Below are 24,471 nucleotides of genomic sequence, written 5' to 3'. Positions count from 1 at the left end.
TCAGTAATTGAGGTCTAAGGACTTTCTCTTGTCAGAGAGACAGATTAAGATACACAAATTCTGCCTTTTTAAAAATGGCTTGGTCTTAGTTGTTACAAGCAAGGTCTAAGGCTGCAGGATTGGTGATTGCACACTGTCAAGCCTTGGAACTTTACTTTTAGGTCCACTAATAGATCCGTTGTACCTGAGTTGGTTTTGTTGCTGTTTTATGTGTATTGTGCTTGTGCGTATGTATGTGGGTCACTTTGTACTTTACACATGCGTGTGTGTTCCAGCTTTTTTCCAAGAAGAGTACTCTGACACATGGCTCTTAAGAGCCCCTTTCTCTGTTGGGCACAAAACACATGTATTGTGCTTGTAGTTGTTTCTATAATAAGACATCAACCATAAAATCACGAAATTGATTATGTGCAGAGTGTCCATTGAGAATATTTTATAGTATGATGAACTAGCAATTAGAAATGCTTCTTTTTCTGCCATGTGTTGCTGAATTTAATTATATGGAACATTTTATAGTTAAGTAATTGATCTCTTGAGATAAGGATTATTCTCTTTTTTAAACATATATTTGTTTATTTACAGCAAATTAAAGGTATAAATAATTAAGTAAATAGCCCAAAATTTTATGGCTGATAATGCATAACGGTTAACAAGCAGTTTTAGCCTGTGGTATGTAACTAGCCAAGGAATACCTTTTAAAACCGTATCATACATAAGATGTGAAAGAACGAGAGATGTATTGTGCTGAGAAGGAACCTGGCAGGCATTGAGATGTTGCCTTTTATTTCTCTGCATGTTCTCCATAGCCTGGCATGCAGTGAGAGCTTAAGTCTGAGCTGGTTTTAGTGGCACCGGAAACAGCCAGACTTGAAAATAGCAAGCCTTGTTGTTGACTCTGTGTGGCCACTGGGATGGCCTGCAGTGGGTGGCTTCCTTCCCATCCCATTTAAATTCTAGGTTAGGTCAGTGTTCATCCATGACTATTTAAAGGGGACTTGATGTTTTTCTTGGAAATTGGCACTAGATGTTATTTCTGTGCTTGGTCTCAGTAATGAATGTGGCAACAGCAAAGTTGTCTTCAAGATACTAGTGTCAGAAAAGTTTTAGGGACTTGCGTATTTAGCATAAAAGTAAACAGTGACTAACAGTTGTGAAGTTAGGGTTGTTAAGATACATTAAGGAAATGGGTTTACAGACCTGTGGTTACTTTCAGGGAAGGGGTGGAGCAGGGCCAAAGAGGTGTGGTCAGAGGACCCAGCTGAAAAGGGGGGAGTCTGTCAGCATCCCCAAAGGAGCATGTTGTAACTGTGAGTAATCAACTGTGTTGATTTCTAGGTGGCATCACAATAGATGACTTTAAAGTTGTTGAAAATATTAAAGCTATTAGTTTAAATCACTTTCATTATAAACACATTAAGTATCAAGAATGATAAAGCAGGAGCTCGGGGGCAGGCTTACCCAGTAAAGGACTTCCCACATACACATATGAAGCCCTGAGTTCAAATCCCAGCTCTCTCATAAAAAGACAAGGGCAGCAGCATCCGTCTGTAGCCCATCTGGGGTGTTGGAGACGGCGCTCCACCTCCTTGATACTCACTGACTAGCCAGTCTGTCTGAATCAGGTTCAGTGAGAGCCCTGGCCTCAAAAATAAAAGCAACTGAGGAAGGCACCCGACCTGACCTCTGGCCTCCATGTACCTGAACTTGAGTGTGTTCCAAACACATTTGAGTGTGTATACACACACAACACATGATAAGGACATATCAAAAAGACTCTTTTAAAAGTAACTTTCTTTTAGAAATAAAAATTACCATATTTTTAATTGAAATTAAAAACAGCTAACTAAATTATTTGAATTTATACTCAGAATTATTGTACTGATTTAAAATGTTCAGAAAAATCAATATATGAACTTTTAAAATTTTGCTTAATAAGCATGTATGCTATTTGCCTAACAATTATAATAAATATAACTTCAGAAAGAAAATTAAGGTAATTCTTGGGATTTGTTTGTTTGTTTGTTTGTTTTTTAACATATAGGAGTTGAGACTTTCCCAAGTAATGACAGCTGTGAGCATGTAGTGTGTGCCCAGTGTGAGTTCATCTGGGCTCAGTGTCACTGTTTTATTTTATTCCTGAGTAGGCCTAGACTGTATGGACATGCCAGAGTTTGTCTGTTCACCTACTGAAGGAGGAAACTGTTCTGTCCCATCTTTTGTCCCATTGTAGCACTTTGTGCCCCTCTTCCCTCCCCTCCAACCCCCCGCCGCCAAGCCTAAGCTTTGTCAGTCTTCAAGAGCTGACTTTTGTTTCTGGGTTTGAGATTTCTACTTCATTATTGCAGCTTTAGTTTTCCCTCTGCACTCATCCCATGGTTAGTGCTCACTTCTTTTCCTCCCTTCTCATGTTGGGAGCTTCTGGAGCACATGTGGAGCTTTCCTGGTGAGAGCTGCCAAGCTTCAGTGCCATCCACCACACCCCTGCTGCCATCCCATCACTCTGGGCATTTTGTCTTGATTGGTTTCATTTGGTCAAAAGAATTTTCTAATTTTCTTTTCAATTTCTTTTACTTGTTGGTTATTTAGAAATATGTTACTTAATTCTCAAGTATTTGGGGGATCTCCCAGGTTTCTTTCTACTGTAATACCCATGTGGTCAGAGTGCCTCTTCTGTCTGAGATGGGCTTAATGGTGCAGCACATGGTTAACCCTGGACGAGGCACCATGTGCTCAAAACCAGTGTGTCTTCTGGTGTGGTTTCTAAGGTGTCAAAAGAGCCAGCTTGTTTGATGGCCAAGCTTGAGTCAACTGTCTCCTGCCATTCTCATATGTTGTGGCTCTGTGGGTTGGTAACAGTGGTGTGTCACAATGTTCCCTTGTCATTGTTGAAATGCTGCTTTTCTTCTCATCTCTGTCATTTTGTCCCCTCATTTTGAGCTTTCATTATTTATCTGTGTGCTTGTAATTATTGTTTCTTCCTGAATTACCGATCATTTAGCAATTGTGAAGTATTTCTTTGTCTCTTATAGTAACACATGTCCTCCTGTCTGTCTGTGATAGAGAATCAGCCTGATTTCTCTGTGGTGGTTGTTTATTGCTGCACCTTTTCTTCCTTGGACTTAGAGTGTAGCGGTGCCTTTGACTCTAAAGTGTGCTTCTTCAGATAGCGTGTCTTTTTAAAAGGTAGTCTAATATCCTTATACATGCGGTTGGCTTATTAATTCCCTTTTTCTTTTTCTTTTTTGTTTTCAAACCAGTTTCCCTGTATAGCCCTGGCTGCCCTAGAATTTGCTCTGTAGACCAGGTTAGCCTCAAACTCAGAGATCTATCTGCCTCTGCCTCCAGAGTGCCGAGATTAAAAATGAATGCCAATACATCTGGCTCAGTTTACACTTAATATAGTTATTTATATAGTTGCATTTATATCCATCATTTTGCCATTTATAGTCCATGTAAGTAATAAATATTCTTGTTCCTTTGTTCTTTTTTGGGGTTACTTTTTTAATTTGCCATGGAGCAGGGGAGAGACACAGTGTGTATGGGGTGTGCTTGGGGATTGAACTGAGATTCGACTCAGGCCACCAGGCTTGCTCAGCCCGTGCTGATTCCCTCTAAGCCATCTCTTCAGTTTTGTTGGCTTTTCATTCAGTTTTGTGATTTTAGGTGTCTAGATATCATGAACATGGAAAGTCCGCTTCTAACAGTATCATTCATGATGTGAGTATAGGTGTTTCTTTGTGTTTGTGCTCTTTATTCAGCTTTTTGGATCTTTAGATTAAACTTTAACCACCATTTTGAATTTTTTCTGCCCTCTTTTCCTGATTTTCTTCTTATTGTGGTATGAAGTGTTATTGCAATTGCTTTCTGACTTACAGGTGCCTGTAGTTCTGTTGATTTGTGTCTTTCTTTTTCTGCAGTCTGCCTTCTCAGGCCTCCTAGGGAGCCGTTGTGCCTCTAGCCTCCTTTGATCCCAGCACTTTATACCATTTTAGTCCTTAGAAATGTGAGACCTGCTTAACGGTACAGCTGTGGTCAAACCTGGGCTATGCACCACGTGTATGAAAAACATCGTGTCTTTTGCTCTAGCTTTTGAGGTGTCACATGAGGTCAGCTTGGTTCATTTTTAATAATTTCCATTAATATAAAAATTTGGGTTTGCATAATGGTCTAGATCAGTGGTTCTCGTGAACCTTTTGGGGGTCACAGCTGCGATGTCCTATATATTGGCTATTTACATAATCAGTCATAACCGTAACAAAGTCACAGTTTTGAAGTAGCAATAAAGTTCATGGTTGGAGTCACTGGCACATGAGAAGCTGTGTTAGAGGGTCACGGTGTTAGGAAGGTTTATGGTTGGGGTCACCGCCACATGAGGAGCTGTGTTAGAGGGTCACGGCATTAGGAAGGTTGAGAACCACTGCTCTAGAAGGTAGTAGAGGCCTAGACCTGACTCTGACTTTCTCTAATTTGTTGTTTACCACATCCAGTCAAGTTGGTCTGCTTTCCTTTGTATGTTCCTGGGTTTTCCCTTAAGTTCCTTCAGTCTTCTGTGGTGACACATGTCCTCTCGGCCCAGGCTCTCCTCCTCTGCTTTCTGCATATTTACTTGGAGCTTGCAAAGAGGACTTCCTGTGCATACTCTAAGCTCTCTCGGTGATTATTGTCATCTTTGCCTCCAGCAGGCCCTCGGCCATGGCATTCTTCTCCGCTCCTCCCAGTGTGGATGGGTGCTTGCTGGGCATGCGCACCCTTGTGCCCTTTCCAGGCTCCATTCCCAGGACCTCAAAAGCCTGAGCTCTTCATGTGACTCCTTGCTCTGAGCTCCTGTCCCACCTCGTCTCCTGTAGTGTGCCTTGGCTCCAAGGACACTGCCTACTGTGACATTCTCTTTTTTTTATTCATATAAGTACATTGTAGCTGTCTTCAGACACACCAGAAGAGGGCATCAGATCTTTTTACAGATGGTTGCGAGCCATCATGTGGTTGCTGGGAATTGAATTCAGGACCTCTGGAAGAGTAGTCAGTGCTCTTAACCGCTGAGCCATCTCTCCAGCCCCTGTGACATTCTCTTGTCCCTGGCCCACATGGATGTCCAGTCACTCCTATAGTCACTACTAAAGTTAGATCAAACGTTTCTTTCCTGTTTTTTTTTTTCCTTTGTCTTTTTCTATTCAATTGTGAAACATGGGTCCACTAACTCCCTCATCATCACATGCGTAGTAATTTGATTTTGTGAATAGACATGAAAATGGACTTTATCATCAGCTACATCACTGCTAAGGGTAAACACAAGCGTGAATTGAGCTCCTTGTATTACAGATCAGTTAAGTTCAGATGGAGGAAAACCGCCATTGAGAGTCAAATGCTACATACAGAATCATGCCTACTTGTTTTCAAATGAATATTTTGCTCAGTTTTGGGAGAAATTAGTAAATAATGAGTATCCTAGCACAAGCTTGTCAATATTAGAAAAAATAACTTGAAGTCAATATATTTTGACCCCACATTCCTTTCAAATAAAAGATTAGCTGTTAAGAGTGTTCCCAGGGCCAGAGAGATGGCTCAGAAGGTAAATGCAGTTGTTGCCAGGCCTAATGCTGGGAGCTGGGTAGCCTGGAACCTACATGATGACAGGGAGAATTCACGCTCAAAAGGTGCCCTCTGACCTCTGTGTACAAGTACATGTATACATAGCTATGATAATAACAATAATAAATATAATAAAAATTTAAAGGATATTTCTAATAATAATTATGTAGCAAAGGCAGAAAACTTTTTCTGTAAATGTCCTGATTATAAACATATTTAAGATTTGTAGGACACATGATCTCTACCATATGATCTTTGTTTGGATGTTGTGGTTTTACTGTGTCTTTAAAATAATTTGTCTTTACCCTTATGTGCATTAGCATTTTACCTGAATTATGTCTGAGTGTATCAGATCTGGGAGTTGCAGTTGTTAGCTGTCATGTGGGCACTAGGAATTGAACCCTGGTCCTCTAGAAGAGCGGTCAGTGCCCCCCAACCACTGAGCCATCTCTCCAACCCCTGTGGTTTACTATTTTTTAAAACATAAGTGCCAGTTTTAGCTTGCCAGCAAGTTTGATCTGCTGAGTTGTAGTGTGGCTAACTCCTGGTCAGTAACAAACAGTAAGAAAAGCCCACGTGAAGGTAAGACTTTACTATCTGAGGGAAGTGGTGTCCCTCACCCACATCCTAAACAACTCGTGTGTCTAGGGTGGTGCCACAAGACCTAACCTAAGAGGAAAAGCAGGGCATGGGGGCTAGGAAAGGCAGGTGTGAGACCACAGCATCATAGCAGTCTTTACACTACGGTTCTCTGGGGAGAAGCAGGGCTGTCCTGCCCAGTGCTGCAGTGAAGCCATGGAGCAGGGGAGTTCTGTGTCTACCTGGTGCCTCCACTCGTAAATCTCCTATTATCTGCTTAGGAGGGCAGCTGTACGATTATGGACACAGCTACCTTGAAGTAACCATTCCTTTCTCACCTGACCAAGAACTTGGATTCGTCAGTGTCATGCTTCTAGCTCAGGTTAATAACTCTGGGCCTCACCCTTTAAGCCAGCTCTTTTCAGTATTTAGGGAACTCTGGCACTGCTGGGGAGATGGCTCGGTAAGTTAGTGCTTGCTATCAAAGCATTAGGACCTGAACTCAGATCCCCATGAACTACATAAGTGCCAGGTACCTGGTGCATATCTGTAACCCTAATCCATGTAGGGGGTGAAGGTAGAGCCTGGGGTTCCCTGGCCAGCCACAGTAGCTGAACCAGTTAGCAGCAGGTTCATGAGAGACCCTGCCTCAAAAACTAAGTTGGAGAGCTGTGGAGGAAGATGGATGATGTTGGCTTCTGATCTCCGTACATGCACTCATGGCTGAGCGCATCTGTGTATACAGATGTGCACATGTGCATCCCCTCTCCCCAAATCTTGCAGGCTGAGAGAAGCATCTTACCAAGGCTGCATGGTTTGCGGTCTAGCCCGGGTTCTATGCTTCAGCGTCATATCTGCAGACATAACTGATTGTATTTACTTGAACCGTAGTAGTATTGATTCTCTTTATTTTATTCTTTGGAGTTACATCAGAATGCGATTTATAATAATTTTGATTTTGGTTGTAGAGGTTGGCGATTTGAAGGAGCTGCAGACACTAGACATTTCTACCAACCGTTTGCTAGCTTTACCCGAGAGGCTTCACCTGTGCCTTTCTCTGCAGTACCTCACTGTGGACCGCAATCGGCTCTGGTGTGTGCCGCGCCATCTCTGCCAGCTGCCCAGCCTCAATGAGCTCTCCATGGCTGGAAACCGTCTTGCATCTTTGCCAGTTGGTAAGTGTTGTGGTTATATGATGACTAGACTAGATGTATTTTAAACACATAAAATACAACGTATTTCTTTAACTAGAACGGATTCGTTTCCTTCAGTTTATCTGATGATTTCTCTGTAAATCCATTTTTGACATGAACAACAGCATTATTGCAGATGACAAGTGACGTTATTTTAGTCAGGGGTGATATCATTGCTTGTATCGCCAGGCTGGGTCTCCCTGTATGGCCACACTGTTCTTGAACCTTCAAACTCTGGCCTCGGCCTCCATGTGCCACCATGCCTAGCTCAGGGGTCCCATACTTACTACAAAGTCATTCTGTGCCATCACAGAATATACCACCTACGAGAAATTACTGTAGGAAGTGAATTGAAATGTGTGTGACTGTAAGTCTGACAGAGAGCCGTGAGCATTATGAACGGATGACTCCCCGTACAAACACATCTGCTAGTTCCTGTGTCCTCTTCTCCCTTGGTCCTGTAGATTTAACCCAGGGCCACACATGCTAGGCAAGCTCTCTGCCACATACCCCAACCCCAATATGCCCCTTTACATTAGAAGCTAATGTGGATATTGGCTTCTGCCGTGGAAAGTGATTTTTGAATATTGTTATACGTACTAATGTCAGAAAATCTGGCTGTAAACCTTTGAAGACTTTATAATGACTAAATTGCCTACTGAACCAGAAATGCCGCCTTGCCAAATAAAACCTTATCCTCTGTAGATTTCTGTAGTTGGTTCATTTTGACGTGTACACATCCGGCATATAGGTCTTTAATAATAAGGTACATTTATTTCACATAGAACTAAACTGTAGTTTCAACTTCTAAGAAATGCACGTGCCAGTTTAAAAAATGAAGTCACATAGGACCTTAAACTATTACAGCTTCATTCATAAAAGCGTCTGAATAGGAATCATTCATCTCTGAGGACAATGAAGTACATAACTCACCAGCTCCCAAAAGGAAGTGTTTGCATATATAATTCATTTTATGTATTTTCAGTTTAAAGTTTCTTCATGAAATCTTTAAAATAATAGAAACATTAAAATCAATTCATATAATAAAAACCGCTGAATTTAAGGAGATTAATTTCCCACAGATATATTCCACAATTATAAATAAACAAATTAACATAAATCTGTTTTAAAAACAAGCTATACTTCTAAAAAAAAATCTGAGCTTTCTGAGTGAGAATGTCAAATATGCATATTTACAGAGTGAAGATGCCTGCTGTTCACTGACTGACAGGGGCAGCACCTGAACAAGGTGTGCAGCTCACAGTGTGACCCACAGTAACTACTGAGCTTCACTGTCAGTGTCTGAAGGTCAGCGATGACCGTCTTCATCCTGCAAAGTTCATGGGCGAGAGTTAGTGCACAGGCGTGAGGAGGTGCACCTGGAGAGTGCATAGCCAGCTGTGCTGCTGCTGCTGCTGCTACTGCCCCTCCTCCTCCTCTTCCCCCTCTTTCTCTCTGCCTCCTCTTCCTCTTCCTCCTCTTCCCCCTCCTCCTCTTCCTCCTCTTCCTCTTCTTCCTCCTCCTCTTCCTCCTCTTCTCCTTTCTCCTCCTCCTCCTCTTTCTCCTCTTCCTCATGTTCAACACATTTCATATCTACAGTAACCACCAGAACCTTTGACTACTTCCCGATATCTTTCAACCATGTGATTGCCAGGATGGTGTAGTCATGGCTGAAAGGGAGGAAGAAAAAGATTATTTAATTTATGTGGCATAAGACTCAACTTGGCAAATGTAACAGCGGGGTTCAGAGTAAAGCTGCAAAATGTCTTATAGGCAACCTGGAACTTTGCTTGATTCGACGTCAGATGTTACCAGAAACACATGAGCTAGCTAAATCTCATGTTGTCTCTACAATTTCCTGTTATTTTATCACCATCACATATATACGTGTGTAATATGTGTGTGTTTCTATTAGAGACTATGTAATGAGTATTCTCTCTATTTAACTACAGCAATGCACTCTTCCTTAGTCGAGTATTAATAAATACTGCACATACAGTCTCTAATGATTATAAACCTATTACAAACCCATTGACTAACTTTACAGATGAAGAGGTTGACGTACGGAGAATTCATGTCACTTGCCTAGAGTCGCAGCTAGTAATAGAACTCAAGCACAGACTGCAATTCTAACCGTGACAGTCCTTCCACCCTGACATACTCTTTATAGTCCAGAATTGGTCCGTAGAAGGGGACACCATACTGAAAGTGGCCATCTCCAGTATCTTTCTTTACAATTTTTTTATTAATTTTTTTGAGACAGGGTTTTTCTATATAACAGCCCTGGCTTCACTGTCCTGTCTTCACTTTGTAGACCAGGCTAATGTCAAACTCATGGAGATCTGCCTACCTCTGCCTCCAGAGTGCTGTCTTCTAAATAAATGAATAAGAAGACATTAAAGTATGCACAACCATGCCCAGCTCTGTTTTTATCTCATGTGCCTCGGTGTTTTGCCTGTATGTGTGTCTGTGTGAGGGTGTCGATTGTCTGGAACTGTGCTTACAGACAGTGTGAGCTGTTATGTGGGTGCTGAGAATGGAATACTTGTCCTCTAAACGAGCAGCCAGTGCTCTTAACCACTGAGCCACCTCTCCAGCCCCCTGGAGCTCAGTTTTTATGGATTTTCTTAAGCAGCTGTCTGATACTCGCTGCTTCTGCAGGCAGCTACAGAGGCTGCCTGTAAGGATGGCTTAGATCATGTGTGATACTGTCAGACCATTAGCTGCCTTTGAGTATGTGCTGCTTCAGTCACTTGTAATGCTGTCAAACCACTAAGGTTCTTTGACTGTTCTTCCTGAAATGAAAAGATGCATCAGAAAGACGGATGCTCCCATTATTACTGCACTGCGACAGTTGAATGACAGATGAGCCTACAGGCAGGCTTTGTTCACAGAGGTGACTATCAGCATAGGAGGAAAAAGCAGTCGCTTGAGCCTTGCGCTAAGAAAGTTAGCAGAGGTCTCCAAACTTGGCATTTTTACTATTGCGTAGATACAGCTTGGTTGACTTACTAGCTCACAGAATTGGGGTTTCAGCTCTTACCTTCCAAGAGCTGAGGGGAGTACAGAGTTCTTCCTGGGGGCTCCTGGTTTTCCCTGAATAATTAGTAAGACTAATTCTTTGGGAATGCTACTTGTTCCATTTGAGTAATGGCTGCAGGGCTGCGGGTCGCTGGGCACGGGGTGGCTGTAGACAGCATGTTTTAGCTCCCAAAAGTGCCATGCCACTAAATTCAGTCCTGTCGCGTTTATAGTTGACAAGAAAACAAAGATGCATCTCGTTTAGCAGATGAAATTTTTATTAAGTGTTTATTTAGAAAAGTATAAATGAGGGTCAGCAAGACGGCTCAGCTACTAAAAGTGCTTGGCATCCCACCCGAGTACCTGAATTTGACTCCTAGCAGGAAAGGACTGACTTCTGCAAGTTGTCCTGTGACTGTGCATGTGCATGCACATGCACTAAATAATAATAAATAAATGTAAAAAGGTAATTTTTTAAAAAGTCAATTATTTGTTTTGAAAGATTTGTTTAAATCTTGTGTGTGGGAGTGTTTTGCCTGAATGTATGTATGTATACCATTGATGTGCATGTATGTATGTATACCATTGATGTGCATGTATGTATGTATACCATTGATGTGCTCGTGCTCCCAGGGACCAGGAAAGGGAATTCGGTTTCCTGGAACGAGGGTATAGGTGGTTGTGAGCGGCCATGTGGGTCCGGATAACTGAACACAGGTCCACTACAAGAATAGCAAGTGCTCTGAACTGCTGAACCGTTTTCCTGCCCGCAGTGAGTAAATTCTAAGAGCATTTAGCATGTTACATTGAGGTTACAAAGTAGCCTGTGCATAAATCATCATGGAGTAAGTCAGAAGTTAGTGGGGCATGGTGATGAGAAATGATTTGGGTTTCTAGACCAGCCTCAGAATTGTCCCTTAGTCTAGCAGTGACATGTTTTCTTGGGACGGTGTGAGTGTTAAGGACAATCCTAGAATGGAATGATAGATCCTGTACTGTCTCTCCTACCACATAGAGAATGCTTTCAACTGTCCCCTGCCACACAGTTGGAGAACACTGGGTGATTGGAGAGGTTGTCCACTAGCTTTGTAAGAATTGGATCCTTTATGAGGAAGAAAAACAGACGTGGCAAGTTATTGTTTGAAACCAGCTCCCAGAATTTTAAACGTGTACTGAAGCAAGCTCCTTCCTGTTGCAAACGGAGGATGTAAACTACCAGTGCTGTACTTACTTGGACTGTTTGTATTGCTCTTTTCTTATTCCCACCTCCTCCATGTTTGCTGAGAAAATCAGGACTTGATGCTATTTAGAATGGGGTTTGCTTTTGTTTGTTTGTTTAAATCTACACGGTAAACTGATCAGACTGCAAGCCACTATTAGCGCTGAATTAAACTAATAACTTTATTTTTTTAACCTTTAGCTTAGACGTAAAAAGATTAAAATGTGTGTTTATGAGATACCCTGTGGTGCTCTGATGTAGGTGTCACTGAGCAGTTTAATGACTCCATACTTAGAGATGCCTGTAACCTGTTCTACTGCACTGTAGATGTGTGCATGTAGTTTGAAGAACTATTACCGTGAGGCCCTTGGAACTCTAGTTGCCAAGCGTGTGGCTGTGAGTAAGTTTGAATGCTAGCACATTTGTTCTAATACAGTCTGAAGAGTCTGAGTTAGACCTACATTTGGCTTCACAGGGTAATAACTGTCTTCTAAAGGGGACCCTAAACATGAGGCAAAAAACTGTGTTCTGTAGGAATGCTGGTGGGTAAGTCTGTAATCAAAGGAGAAATATTAATGAAATGAGAAACTGAAGGAGAAATTAATATAACAAAGTGGAACTAGTGGAAAAGAAAGCCTTGATAATAAAGCCCAAAAATTGACCTCTGACCTCTGGCCTCCATACACACATGTATGTATCCATGCGGGGGGTAAGGGAAGAGAGAGAGAGAGAGAGAGAGAGAGAGAGAGAGAGAGAGAGAGACAGACACAGACACAGAGACAGACACAGACAGAGACAGAGAGAGAGAGAATGAATGAATGAATGAATGAATGAATGAATGAATATGGATGTTCACTGTTCCCTTTCGGAAGTGTTTGTGATGAAAGTCATTTTCCCTGTCTGATCCCCATCTGCTGTTGCATGATGGGGCTCTATCAGTCTTTGCTCCCAAGTCTTTGCTCTGGCTTTAGATTTTCTTAGAGAATTAACAAGGATTCTTTAATGTGGCTTCTACAAGCATGGGCCAGATGTTGACTTTCTGTGCTAGTGTAATGAGAAAGCACACGGAGATTTGCTGAGCTTTTTATGAACAAGTATGTATTTTTTGCTAAGCCTGAGTAGGATTTGGTGGGTGGGGAGAGATTGAGATGGAAAGCACCAGTTTAAAAACAAAGCCAGATGGGGGCACACGTCTGTAATCCCAGCACTTGGAGGTAGAGGCAGGAGAATTGGGAGTTCAAGGTTATCCTTGGTCACATAATGAGAGGTCACATAGTGAGACAGCATCCTGGACTATATAAAATCCTATCTCAAACAAGTAAACACACAGCCTGTCACCCATTCATAGAAAGATACAGATGTGAAATTTAAAAAAAACAAGTGCTGTGAGGGCTAGTCCTGGAGCCAGATACTCACCAGCAAAACTTTTTGTTATTTTCAAACGGTGACAAGAATGTGGGGTGCTGGCAGCTTCTGGATGATGTCGTTAATTGACTTAAAAGCAAGAATCTGGAGTTTCCATCAGACATCGTTCTAAAGTTCTTACGTTCAAAGCCCACAGGCCTGAGTCCAGCCAGGCAGAGTGCAGGATGCCTTGTAGCAGACAGTCTGCTCTTTGGCTGGTGGCCATGCCACTAGACAGTGTGTTGTTTTGAGTCCTCCAGTCCCTACCTGCCACGCTGGGTGGTCATTAGCACATGTCCCTCCCAAGGATCTTCCCTTAAAGGAGATCACCTTTGATATGTCTGCCTGGAATCCGTGAGACGGAGTTTACCTACTAGTTTCCTGGTCGTTTAGAGGAAGCAAAACCGTGTTCGTCCATTGCCTGTTTCCTTGGCAATGTCTTTTGCAGATCCAGCTGTGACGTCATACCTGAGCACCTGGGATATGTCCTTCACCGTGTGTGTCTCCTCTGGGCAGTGCCACACTTACTTTCTGTGCGAGCCCTACTGAAGGGCTGTCCAGCACACGTCATGCTGAGCAGGTGCTTGCATCCATAGCTCCAGCTCTACAGTTTAGTAGCTCTGGCCACAGGGAAGTTATTTAACCTAATTAGCAGCAACAGGGTAATAGCACATTTGATAGCACTATTGTAAGAATTCTGTAAGATACATGGAAAATGCATACCACCTTGTAGATTCTTCATAAATAGCCAATCAGTATGAGCTACTTTTGTTCTTACATTAGACTATAAAATAGTGTAGGGACTGTGTCTTGATTTTTGTGCCCCTTACCCTACAGTCTTCTAGCCCATTGCTTCTGGTTTCTGTTACTTGGCCTGCCATGGAGGTAGAGATGCTGGAGTGCGACTCTTCAACCCAGCAGCAAGGAAGCCTTCCACTGCTCAATCCATCGTCCTCAGTTTGCTAACAGTCGTTTATGTCCTACTGAGTAGGGAGCATCTCATTAAATGATAATCCACTGTGAAACTGCTTTGTTAAATGTATCTGTGTGTGCCAGGACACATGCATGTTTGCATGTGTGCACACATGTTCATAATCCAAGGACAACATGCTGGAGTTGGTGTTCTTTTACCATGTGGGATCCTGGGTTGAATACAGATTATCAGGCTTGAGGGCAACTGCTTTACCCACTGAGCCATCTAACCAAGCCTGTAAGAGACGATGACTATGGTGGTGTAAAAAAAAGATGTAATGGAGTCTGGTGCATGGGTCTGTCTGTGTTTAGAGAAGTTAGCATGTAAAGAAAATTCATTGTTCTGGAAAAGTAGCTGAAGAATTCTTGTTATTTAGGGGGTCATAGAAGTGATTTAACATGATTTTGAAAGTCATTTTGGAATGGTCTGTAAATTACTCTGAATTTGTTGTGTGGGACCCCTGTGTTTTGTAGTACTGGGCATCCAGCTTATTGAGCTATGGTGACTGGCGGATGTGGAAGGGGCATTTCGAGCAGGCAGTCTTGATGCTTTGGTTTCTGTTAGCCCCATCTCTTGTCTAAGAGACTTTGCTACTCATCTCTAATAAGTAAATGGATTCTATACTAGCCAGGGTGTAAGTAAGTGGATTCTATACTAGCCAGGGTGTAAGTAAATGGATTCTATACTAGCCAGGGTGTAAGTAAGTGGATTCTATACCAGTCAGCTGTAATAAGCACAGCCCCTGCTCTGTCCTGGCATGCTTTGCTCTGTGCTTGCCCATGCTGCATGGTTAAGAGAGCAGTAGCCGGAACACACAGGAGCTTTTTGTTCCTGCAGCCATGTGGACTGCATATGCCAGAACCCTGAAGGTGATAGAAAGGAGAACTGAGGTTTATGGAGGACTCCAAGCCTTTGCTGATTTCTGAGCACCACCCTTTGATCTGTGAGGCTGTAAAAGGAGGAACAACTTGAGGTGTGGTACAGTTCCTTTGAAAGTAACCTGAAGCCGGTGATGACGCATGCATTAATCCAAGCATTCAAGAGGCAGAAGCAGGCAAATTTCTGTGAGTTTCAGGCCAGCCTGGCCTGCAGTTCTGTTCCAGGACAGCCAGGGCTACAACCAGGAAACCCTGTCTCCAGAAAACAAAGGAAACAGCCACCTGGACGGTCATTGGCGGCTTCAGAACCTGAACAGGCAGTCCGGCAGCTCTGTGTTTTGTAAGCTTCACACGCTGCACCTTTCTGCAAGGCTCTTTCATTGGTAATTGTTTCTGTGTATGTGTTTGCTTTTAGTTTTTTGAGACATGGTCTTTTTACATGTCCCTGGCTGTCCAAGACATGGCTGTGTTGACCATTCTGGCCTTAAACTCAGAGATTCACCTGCCTCTGCTTCCCGAGTACAAGAAGTTTTTTTTTTTTTTTTTAATGTTCTTTCATCTTTATTTAGCATACAGTATTGGTAAAATAATATAAGTAAATAATAAATAATATTAATAAAAAGAAAATAAACCTTTATTGACTGGTAAGTAAGTAGTCTCTTTAAAGTCTATCATTTAGTGAAGATTTTCTGTATTAAGAATGTAAGGTCCAGGGACCAGAGTGACAGTACAATAGTTTAAAGTATTTACTGCTCTTGCGGAGGACCTGGGTTCAATTCCCAGCACCCACATGATGGTTCATAACCAACTGTAACTTATAAACTTATGCCCAGGGAAGCCAGTGCCTTCTTCTGATCTCCATAAGAACAGCCAAGGGCTGGGGATTTAGCTCAGTGGTAGAGCGCTTACCTAGGAAGCGCAAGGCCCTGGGTTCAGTCCCCAGCTCCTAAAAAAAAATGAACCAAAAAAAAAAAAAAAGAACAGCCATAATGTGGTACAAATGCACACATAAACCTCATACACATAAATGATCTAAATAAGAAACAACATTATATATGTAGTGTTATTTCTATGTTCATATAATACACATAACACACACACATATATCTATATAATGTAAAAACCAAGCTAAGCATAGGGGCTCATGACTATAATCCTAGCAATTGAGGGGCTGAAGCAGGAGCATTGTCATGACTTTGCCACCAGCCTGAGCTGCTCAATGAGTTTCAGGTTAGTCTTGGTAAAACAATATAAAAACAGTCTCAAAGCTTTTCCATGCAGCAGATACTGGTACTTTGGCCTCCTTTATTTAAAATGCTAGTCCTCTGGGCTTGGGAGTCTTGGCAGCAGACTGTATTCTGGCCAGCCAAGAGCATGCTTTCCTGAGCAGTCAGAGCACAGCTCTCAGCTGGGACCTTGCCAAGCATGAAGCTGTCTCACCCTCGCCAGCAGGCTGTGCTGTGTCAGCTAACACGGCTAGCTAGCTGCCTGGCTCTCTTCAGGATCTACACTCCTTTTCTGGTCTCTTTACATTCAGAAGAGGGAGGAAAATGACCAGGATTTGCTGAGCACCAGTTACTGTGCACTCAAGCTTGGCACCATATGCACCAATTTCATGGGATCACAAATGTGTGAGCCATGACATTATCAACCTTATCGTACTGCAAAGGAAGAGACTCTGAATCAGGAACCAGTTACCAGGTGGGAAGCCAGGATCCAGTCTCAGTTCCGACTACAAACACACTAAGAGCATGTCATTGCTCGCTCGCTCGCTCGCTCGCTCGCTCGCCCTCACTCTCCCTCGCTCTCCCTCTCTTTCCTTCTCTTCCCCTCTCTCCTTCTCTCCCCCCTCCCTCTCTCCCTCTCTTTCCCTCCCTCCTCAGGTTGTGCTACTTGGAAATATTAAGTGGCATTAATATGTAATAGGCTTTAACACAGTCGTACTAGTTCTGGTTCAGCTATAGCACAAGATAGTATATACTTTTAGGGCATATGTAATGAATTAGAAGGTGCTCAGGGTGCCAGCCAGATCCTCTAAGATAAAGTGTAACCAAATAGTATTTCTAAGTCATTAACTAGTCATCTTTCCCCATAAAGCAAGGAGAGAAGGCTTGCAAGAAGTAGCAAGTGTCAGTGTGTATTTAACTTTGTGGTGTGATGTCTGCATGCCACCTCATCTAATTTGCACAGAGGCTTTTGTGGTATATCAGCAGAGAGGTGCTTCCTCTGTCATGTCCCATTCTGTGTCCTTGGCTTGAGGGGAAGAATCATCATCTCCAGAGGCTATAGCCTCCAACTCGTTCTGTGCAATTAAAGTATGGAAAAGGTTGGTACCCTTGCTGCATGCCAAAGAAAGCTCTCTGCTAATTGGCCACACTTGCCAATGTGTCACTTACTAATAATGGTGAGAATGCATAATACCTGTCATATACCAGAGAAGGCTCTGTCCCAAGAACCCTGCTTCACACATTTATAAACCTAGCCATTCTTCCCAGACTTAGGGGTAGGTTTATGTGCACCAGTACACAGGCCCTAGGGCCACATGTCTAGTATGTGGAAGCAGGACAATGAAGGTTCAACCCCAAGCTGTCTGCCTCTAATCTCTACTCTCCTTTCCTAATTGTTAGTTTGCTCCGTGCCTCACTGTCGCTCTAGTGTGAGCCAGGAGTCTTTTCTTGGACTTCCTTGAGACTTTGGGGGCTCAGAAAGGCAAATCTGAGACTAGAGACCATTTATCATTTTGATGTTGTGGTGTTTTATAGTCTTGGCTGCCCTGGAACTTGCTGTATAAACCATGCTGAACTTGAACTCATAGAAATCCACCTGCCTCTGCCTCCCAAGTGCTAGGGTTAAACGCATGTGTTCACCTATGGATAGCCCATTTATAATTTATTAATGAAGTTTTTATTTTAAATGTTTTCTGTCTTTAAACTCTGTAAATTTCTGTTTGTGTTTAAAAACTTCTGTCAGAGAAAATAGGAGGAAACATGTGTTTTAGTAGATTTTCTGTTGTTAATAGAATGTGGTATTAATCAATTAATATTATTCTCACCTGTTTTATACATGTAAATTTTTCTGGCTCACTAAGAGAGCAGTTTTCAGCTTTTTGGTACATACATATTTTATTACTTTGAATCTGTGCCACAGAATGATTTAAACGTGATTCTTCTCATATGCTCCGTACCCCTGACGATAAAGCTGGGGACCAGGCAGTCTGCTGCCGTTTCACACAGGAGCGGAGACATAGCCCAAGCCACGGTGCTGACCTCACAGCCACTGGGCTTTCTGGATTAGTGCTCCCCTCTCGTTTGTGTCTTACGTGTTTGCAGCTTCGTTTAGCAGCCGTTAGACAGTCTGGGACCTAAGCACTTGGTGATAGTTTTTCCTCTTGATAATCTTAGAGATTTATTATTATTATTAATAATATTCATGTGCACTGTGCTGAGTGCATGTGTCATGGTACATGTGTGGAGGTCAGAGAAAAACTAGCAGGAGTTGGTTCTCTCCTCCTGTGTGGTTCCTGAGGCTGACACATGGGTCGTCTGACTTGGCAGCACATTCACCCACTAATGTATCTTAGAGACCTTTCTTTTTCTCTTTGGTGTAAAGGTAAGCAAAAAACTTTCGGAAATGGGAAGATAAATTACTGGCTAAACATAAATGTTCAATGCTAAAGTATTTTATGCTAGACATAAGAATGGATTCCAACTGGATTATTAATAGAAATACATAAAGGAAAGAGAAAGAGGGAAGGGAAGGAGTGGAAAAGGAAACCCCACAAGTGCTGAGGGAGGCAGATAAGGTGTGCAGTGGCAGAGGCAGAGGAGGAGCAGAGCATGCTGAAGTGCATTAACAACTTTTAACATTCCGATTTTTGACATTTGTTTTATTAAAACATGGTCTTGCTAGATGTTCAAGCAGGTCTTGAAGTCACTGTGTAGTTTAGTCTTAACCTTCCCAACACAGGGGGATGGCTGGGAATAGTTTACAATTTTTTATATATCAGAAAACACTTATCAATAGTCAAATGACAACTGACAAACTAAAAGAGAATATTTGTAGTATGTATCAGGGACATGGAGTTTTCCCTACAAAAGAAAAAGATAAATTTCAAGAGCCTGATAGAAAATGGGGAATGGAGGTTTTACAGAAATACAATTTTCAATTGTTTACTTATACACATTTAGAAAATTACAATGTAAATAATCCTGATATTCTGTTTCGTAGCCATAATTAGTGAAGGTTTAAAACTGTGAACTGAATTGCCCCCTGTGGATGAGAGGCTGCTCTCACAGTGCTGGTGGGGCTTGAGACTGACATCATCTCTGAAGGAACATTGGCAGTGCCAGAGTCTGAGCTCGCAGGCTCACTCCTCAGAGCTCATGCTGGAAAGACACATCTCCAGTAACTGAGATGTGTGTCCTCGAGGGTCAGCGTCCATGCACACTTCCCAGACCCCAAGAGCTCCAGGTGATCTCTCAGTAGTAATGGGCACACCTGGCTCGTAGGCAGGTTTCTTCAAGAAAAGGAAGTGGACGCCTTGGAGAAGTTGTAAACTTCGGAGCTTTGGCAGACATTGTGAGCTAAGCCTGCAGTGTAGTGTGATGCCAGAAAGTCTTGAAATGGTCAGAAAAGCACGAGGACTTGTTAGAAGAACTTAGAACAAACTTACAATCATTCCTAATTGCCAAGACTGAAGCATTTGTGCAACAGGACAAATGGAAAGTAGTATTGGGTCTTTATTCTTTGCAGTAGAGAGGTCTACGAACCTATACTAATGTGAAAGTATTTTAAAAGGATGACACTTCCTTCCAGAGGAATTCCAGTTAGTAAATGTGGCCAGAAAAAAAAAAAAAGAATGATAGAAAAATCACTGTTAAATTCATAGCTATGTCATGTTTGCTAACAAGATCCATGGTAAATTATGGGCAATGTTAAAATTATTGGGCAAAATTTTGTGGAGACAGATTTTTCTGTGTAACTGGCTATCCTGGAACTCACTCTGTAGACCAGGCTGGCTTCAGACTCAGAGATCCACCTGCCTCTGCCTCCTGAGTACTGGGATTAAAGGTATATACCACCACCAGCTCGTATAAAATCCAGTTGTAAGGAGTGGAGACAATGTATGTTTAGGCTGGCCTATCACATGACTTTGTATAACATTTTTTGGATCAGAAAGGGGACATGAGGGCCCTGTAACAAGACAATTGAAATTATCTGTAAAATGTCAAGGAAGTTATATGTAAGCAGAAATTAAATAGTCTATTCCTGCCTGGCAATTTCATCTACCATTTCAAACAACAAGGGTTAAATTTTCTGTATCATATTTCCCGACACAAAGCCAGTATTTTAACTGCTGCAAGTTTACACTCAGAACCATGCGTTCATTATTTTCTTTCAAAATAGAAATTGGGGTTATTTATGTTATGCATTACATTTGTGCTTCATATTGTAATAGTTAATTCCTAAAGGAATCACAGCACCGTTCTCTGTAATCCAGACTTAGGTCGCTCTCGAGAACTGCAGTATGTGTATGTGGATAACAACGTCAACCTGAAAGGCCTGCCCTCATACCTCTACAACAAAGTCATCGGCTGCAACGGGTAAGGCTGGCTTCAGCGTGCATGTGCAAATAGATGAACCAGGTTGGAAAATTGTACTGAGTTTGTCTTTGGCCAAATATCTTTGTGAACTAAGAATATGAGGAAACAATTTAGAAGATTGTATGTTGGTTTCAGCTAGTAAGCCATGGGCAGTCCATGAGTTATTTCTTTCCACTCAAAAGAAAAAGAGTACATGTACATTTTTTCTCTTCTTGCTATATAAATAGCTCTACTTTGGTCTTTACTGACAAATTGTGTATATTAAGTCTAGAGCATGAGGATTTCACGTGCGTCTAACTTGCCACATGTCTTAGTCAGGGTTTCTATTCCTGCACAAACATCATGACGAAGAAGCAAGTTGGGGAGGAAAGGGTTTATTCAGCTTACACCTCCACGGTGCTGTTCATCACCAAAGGAAGCCAGGACTGGAGCTCACACTTGGAGGCAGGAGCACTTGCAAAAGCCATGGAGGAAGGCTTGCACTGGCTTGCTTCCCCTGGCTTGCTCGGCTTGCTTTCTTATAGAACCCAAGACTATTAGTACCACCCACAATGGGCTAGGCCCTCCCACTTTGATCACTACTTGAGAAAATGCCTTACAGCTGGACGTCATGGAGGCATTTCCTCAAGGGTGTGTCCTTTGTGATAACTCCAGTTTGTGTCAAGTTGACACACAAAACCAACCACCACACCACACATACCATTATAAACTCTAAAAAGTAGAGAATTGCCATTAAGTTAAAAGATTTTTTCCTTGGAATATGATTGCAAGGACAACTTGCTACAGTATCTGCCTCTTAGCTAAGATTTTACCTATTTTAAGTATTTAGAATTCTGTAGCACAGGGGTTGGAGAGATGGCTCAGCAGTTAAGAGCACTGATTGCTTTTCTAAAGGTCCGAGTTCCTAGCAACCACATGGTGACTCACAACCATCTGTAATGGGATCTGATGCCCTCTTCTGGTGTGTCTGAAGACAGTGACAGTGTGCTCACACACATGAAATAAATCTTTAAAAAAAAATAGAATTTCACAGCAGACATAGACCCTACTTATGGATCATGAGTTAAACAACCAATCAAATGCTTTAGTCAGAGTAAGAATCCCTTGCTCAGGCTTTCAGGAATGTGGCCTCGGCGTCCCTCTAAGAGGAAGTGCACAAGCACCTGAGATGAAGTGTCCCTGGTGGGCGGCGTGAGATGGAGGGGCTGACACACTCCCAGCTTGCTTTCCTCACTTCAGCAGCCAAAGGGACACCTCTGAGATGAGGGAACCAGCACAACTGACTCCTCCTCTCACTCCCAGCAGGCTGTACGGTCTGACTCACACCCGTGTAGCTCAGCGGGAAGACAGGCAGCAACACTGAACACAGGGGATGCTGTCTCTGGGTGGAGCTGAGCTTCCCCTTAGGAAGAGGGCTCACGTGTCAGCTCGGGAAGCCTAGGTGAGCTCAGCCCGTGCAGGCGGACGAAATCCAAAACCTTCTTCAAGCGGGAACAACAGATGATGTTACAGGTTTTAACTGAGTGGCTTTTCTAAAGCTGACTTTGTCACAGATGTGACACGGCATAGTCATACCCCAGTGAATTCTTAAAGGGTTTTATTATAGCCTGATTCGTCCATGTGCTAAACAGACCTCCGTCGTTGTCATACAAAAAGATGTAAGCAAGTTCTCAACTGACCTGGCCCTCAGAAGCTGAGCTGCAGGGTCAGTTCAGCCTCGGCCACAGTTAGGAAATAGCTGTTGTGTAGACATGGCTGTTGCTGACTGCCAGAATGTTGTATTTGCGCTGAGTAGAGAAAGTTTGTCTTTGAGTTTGTACCAGCAGCAGTGTTACTATGTTTCAGGAAAATGCTAAACCTTTGGAGAAATAAACAGGAAAAAGATAAAAGAAGTGTTAGTAGTCTGTGTTTTCTTCATATTGTTATGAGCTTACCTCATTGACAGTAATAGGACATATATACCCAGTTTTATACTATTAGTATTGGGGTACGTGCAGTCCAGCTTACAAACAAACCGTGCTCTGTTTCAGTCTGCTGGCTTAACATAGAACTTTGAATGTACTTGTCATTAGACTCCTAAGCCATTCATCCTTAGGTCAATTAACCTAATTTATGTCAAAAAATGATACTTGTTTGTATAGTATTTAAATGGCAAAACATTCCCCAAAATTCCAGGGGATGCTGAAGAAACATCCCACTTTCCCCCTCTTTCTTCTACCTATACAGCAAATCAAATGCCAGGGCCCCAATTCCCAGTCAGGGTCTGGGTGGCTCCTGCTTTTCTGTAGGAGAGGAGAGGAAAGACACAGAGAAGGTCCTGACAGAATGATGTGTGCCTGTGATGTTGAGCAAGGGAGCTTGTTTGAACAGAAATTTGGGTACCCTGTTCATTGGTTGGATGTCTAGTGATCAATTTCCCTGTTTGGTCACCACAAAGCACATACCATGATGAGCAAAGTGACAGGTGCCAGCCCTCATGGCCCTTATGTGCAGTTGGGGATCAGGGAACAACTGCAAAGAAGGGACCTGTACAAGATCCCAACAATCTCTCAATCCCAACCTCCATACCACTGTGTGTGTGTGTGTGTGTGTGTGTGTCTGTCTGTCTGTCTGTCTGTCTGTCTGTCTGAAGTGGTTACACAGGCTCCATAGCATGCTTGTTATCAGAAAACAACTCTGGTGTCAGTTCTTGCCTCCTGCCATATTTGAAGCAAGTTGTCTTTGCTACTGTGGATGCTAGGCTGGCCGGCCCACAGTTCCTGAGTCTCCACCCCCATCTTACCCTAGGAACACTGAGAGCACAGACACGTGCTGCTGCTGCACCCAGCCCTTCCTCATTAGTTCTGAAGGTTTGAACACAGGTTCCTATGGTTGCAAAGCAAGCGCTTCATCCATTGAGCCATCTCTCCAGCCCTAACTTCGTTTTTGACATACTCTTAGATGGAATAATGAAAACAAAAATGAATATGAACTAATTTACTACATTATATATTTTGGGGCAAATATGTAGCAAAATCTCAGTGGCAAGGTGACATTGCTATTCAGTTAACCTGTTTTAAACTAAGTGATGAGTGACAGCTATGACAATATTGAACTAAATGGAGATGTCCAATTATTACTATAATTATTTAAACCAGAAGTGCTAACATTTAAAATTTTAATAAGTTACTTAAGGATTCAATGCACATATATTTTTGTTACCTTCCAGACATTTAGTGTAAAATGTTTTAAACTGCATGAATTTTAACTAAAAACTACCAATGTTTAATAATTGTTGGGTAATAATTGGGTTTATTGTGAAGCATTTTCTGTCTTCCATCCCTTCCTGTTGAGAGAGTGCTTCATTGTTACTCCTTTTTTTTTTTTCTTGTTTGTGGTTTGGTTTGGTTTGGTTTGGTTTTGTTTTTGAGACAGGGTTTCTCTCTCTGTCCGTGTAGCCCTGGCTGTCTAGGAACTCACTCTGTAGACAGAGCTGGCCTTAAACCAGGATATCTCCTGCCTCTGCCTCTGCCTCTGCCTCTGCCTCTGCCTCTGCCTCTGCCTCTGCCTCTGCCTCTGCCTCTGCCTCTGCCTCTGCCTCTGCCTCTGCCTCTGCCTCTGCCTCTGCCTCTGCCTCTGCCCCTGCCCCTGCCCCTGCCCCTGCCCCTGCCCCTGCCCCTGCCCCTGCCCCTGCCCCTGCCCCTGCCCTCTGCCCCCTGCCCCCTGCCCCCTGCCCCCTGCCCTCTGCCCTCTGCCCCCTGCGTGCTGGGACTGAGGTGTGGACACCGGTACCAGCCTCACTTCCACTTTGAAATCTGTGATGTTCACTTCTTAAGGCTCTGCTTCCCAACTTCTTCCATGTACAGCCTCTGTCCAGTTGGAGCTGGGATTAATGGCCTGTGCCCTGTGCCCTGTGCCCTGTGCATTAAATGGCTATGTCCCAGTTCATGTCTGTCTTCTGTTGGCTGCCACAGCTCTATTACTCTGAAGCAGCAATAACAGTTACTGATATAAAGAGCTTATCTGTGCATGT

At 42.8% G+C, this 24,471-nt stretch overlaps 1 protein-coding gene across 5 annotated transcripts in view; it reads left to right on the top strand.

The window, feature by feature from the left end:
• The window catches only part of Lrrc28 (leucine rich repeat containing 28), a 118,003-nt gene that overhangs the window by 70,082 nt on the left and 23,450 nt on the right, over positions 1–24,471 (top strand). For 4 of the 5 annotated variants that reach the window (XM_087569735.1, XM_087569747.1, NM_001108486.1 and 1 more), the window contains 2 exon segments: positions 7,137–7,343; positions 20,357–20,459. In XM_087569735.1, the coding sequence (XP_087425861.1) occupies positions 7,137–7,343; positions 20,357–20,459 (310 nt within the window). 5 annotated transcript variants of the gene reach the window in all.

Source organism: Rattus norvegicus, chromosome 1, assembly GCF_021556685.1.
Source record: "Rattus norvegicus strain SHRSP/BbbUtx chromosome 1, alternate assembly SHRSP_T2T, whole genome shotgun sequence".
NCBI classification, from domain to species: Eukaryota; Metazoa; Chordata; class Mammalia; order Rodentia; family Muridae; genus Rattus; species Rattus norvegicus.
The sequence above is the reverse complement of the archived record's forward strand: the minus strand, read 5'-3'. Positions and strand labels throughout refer to the sequence as shown.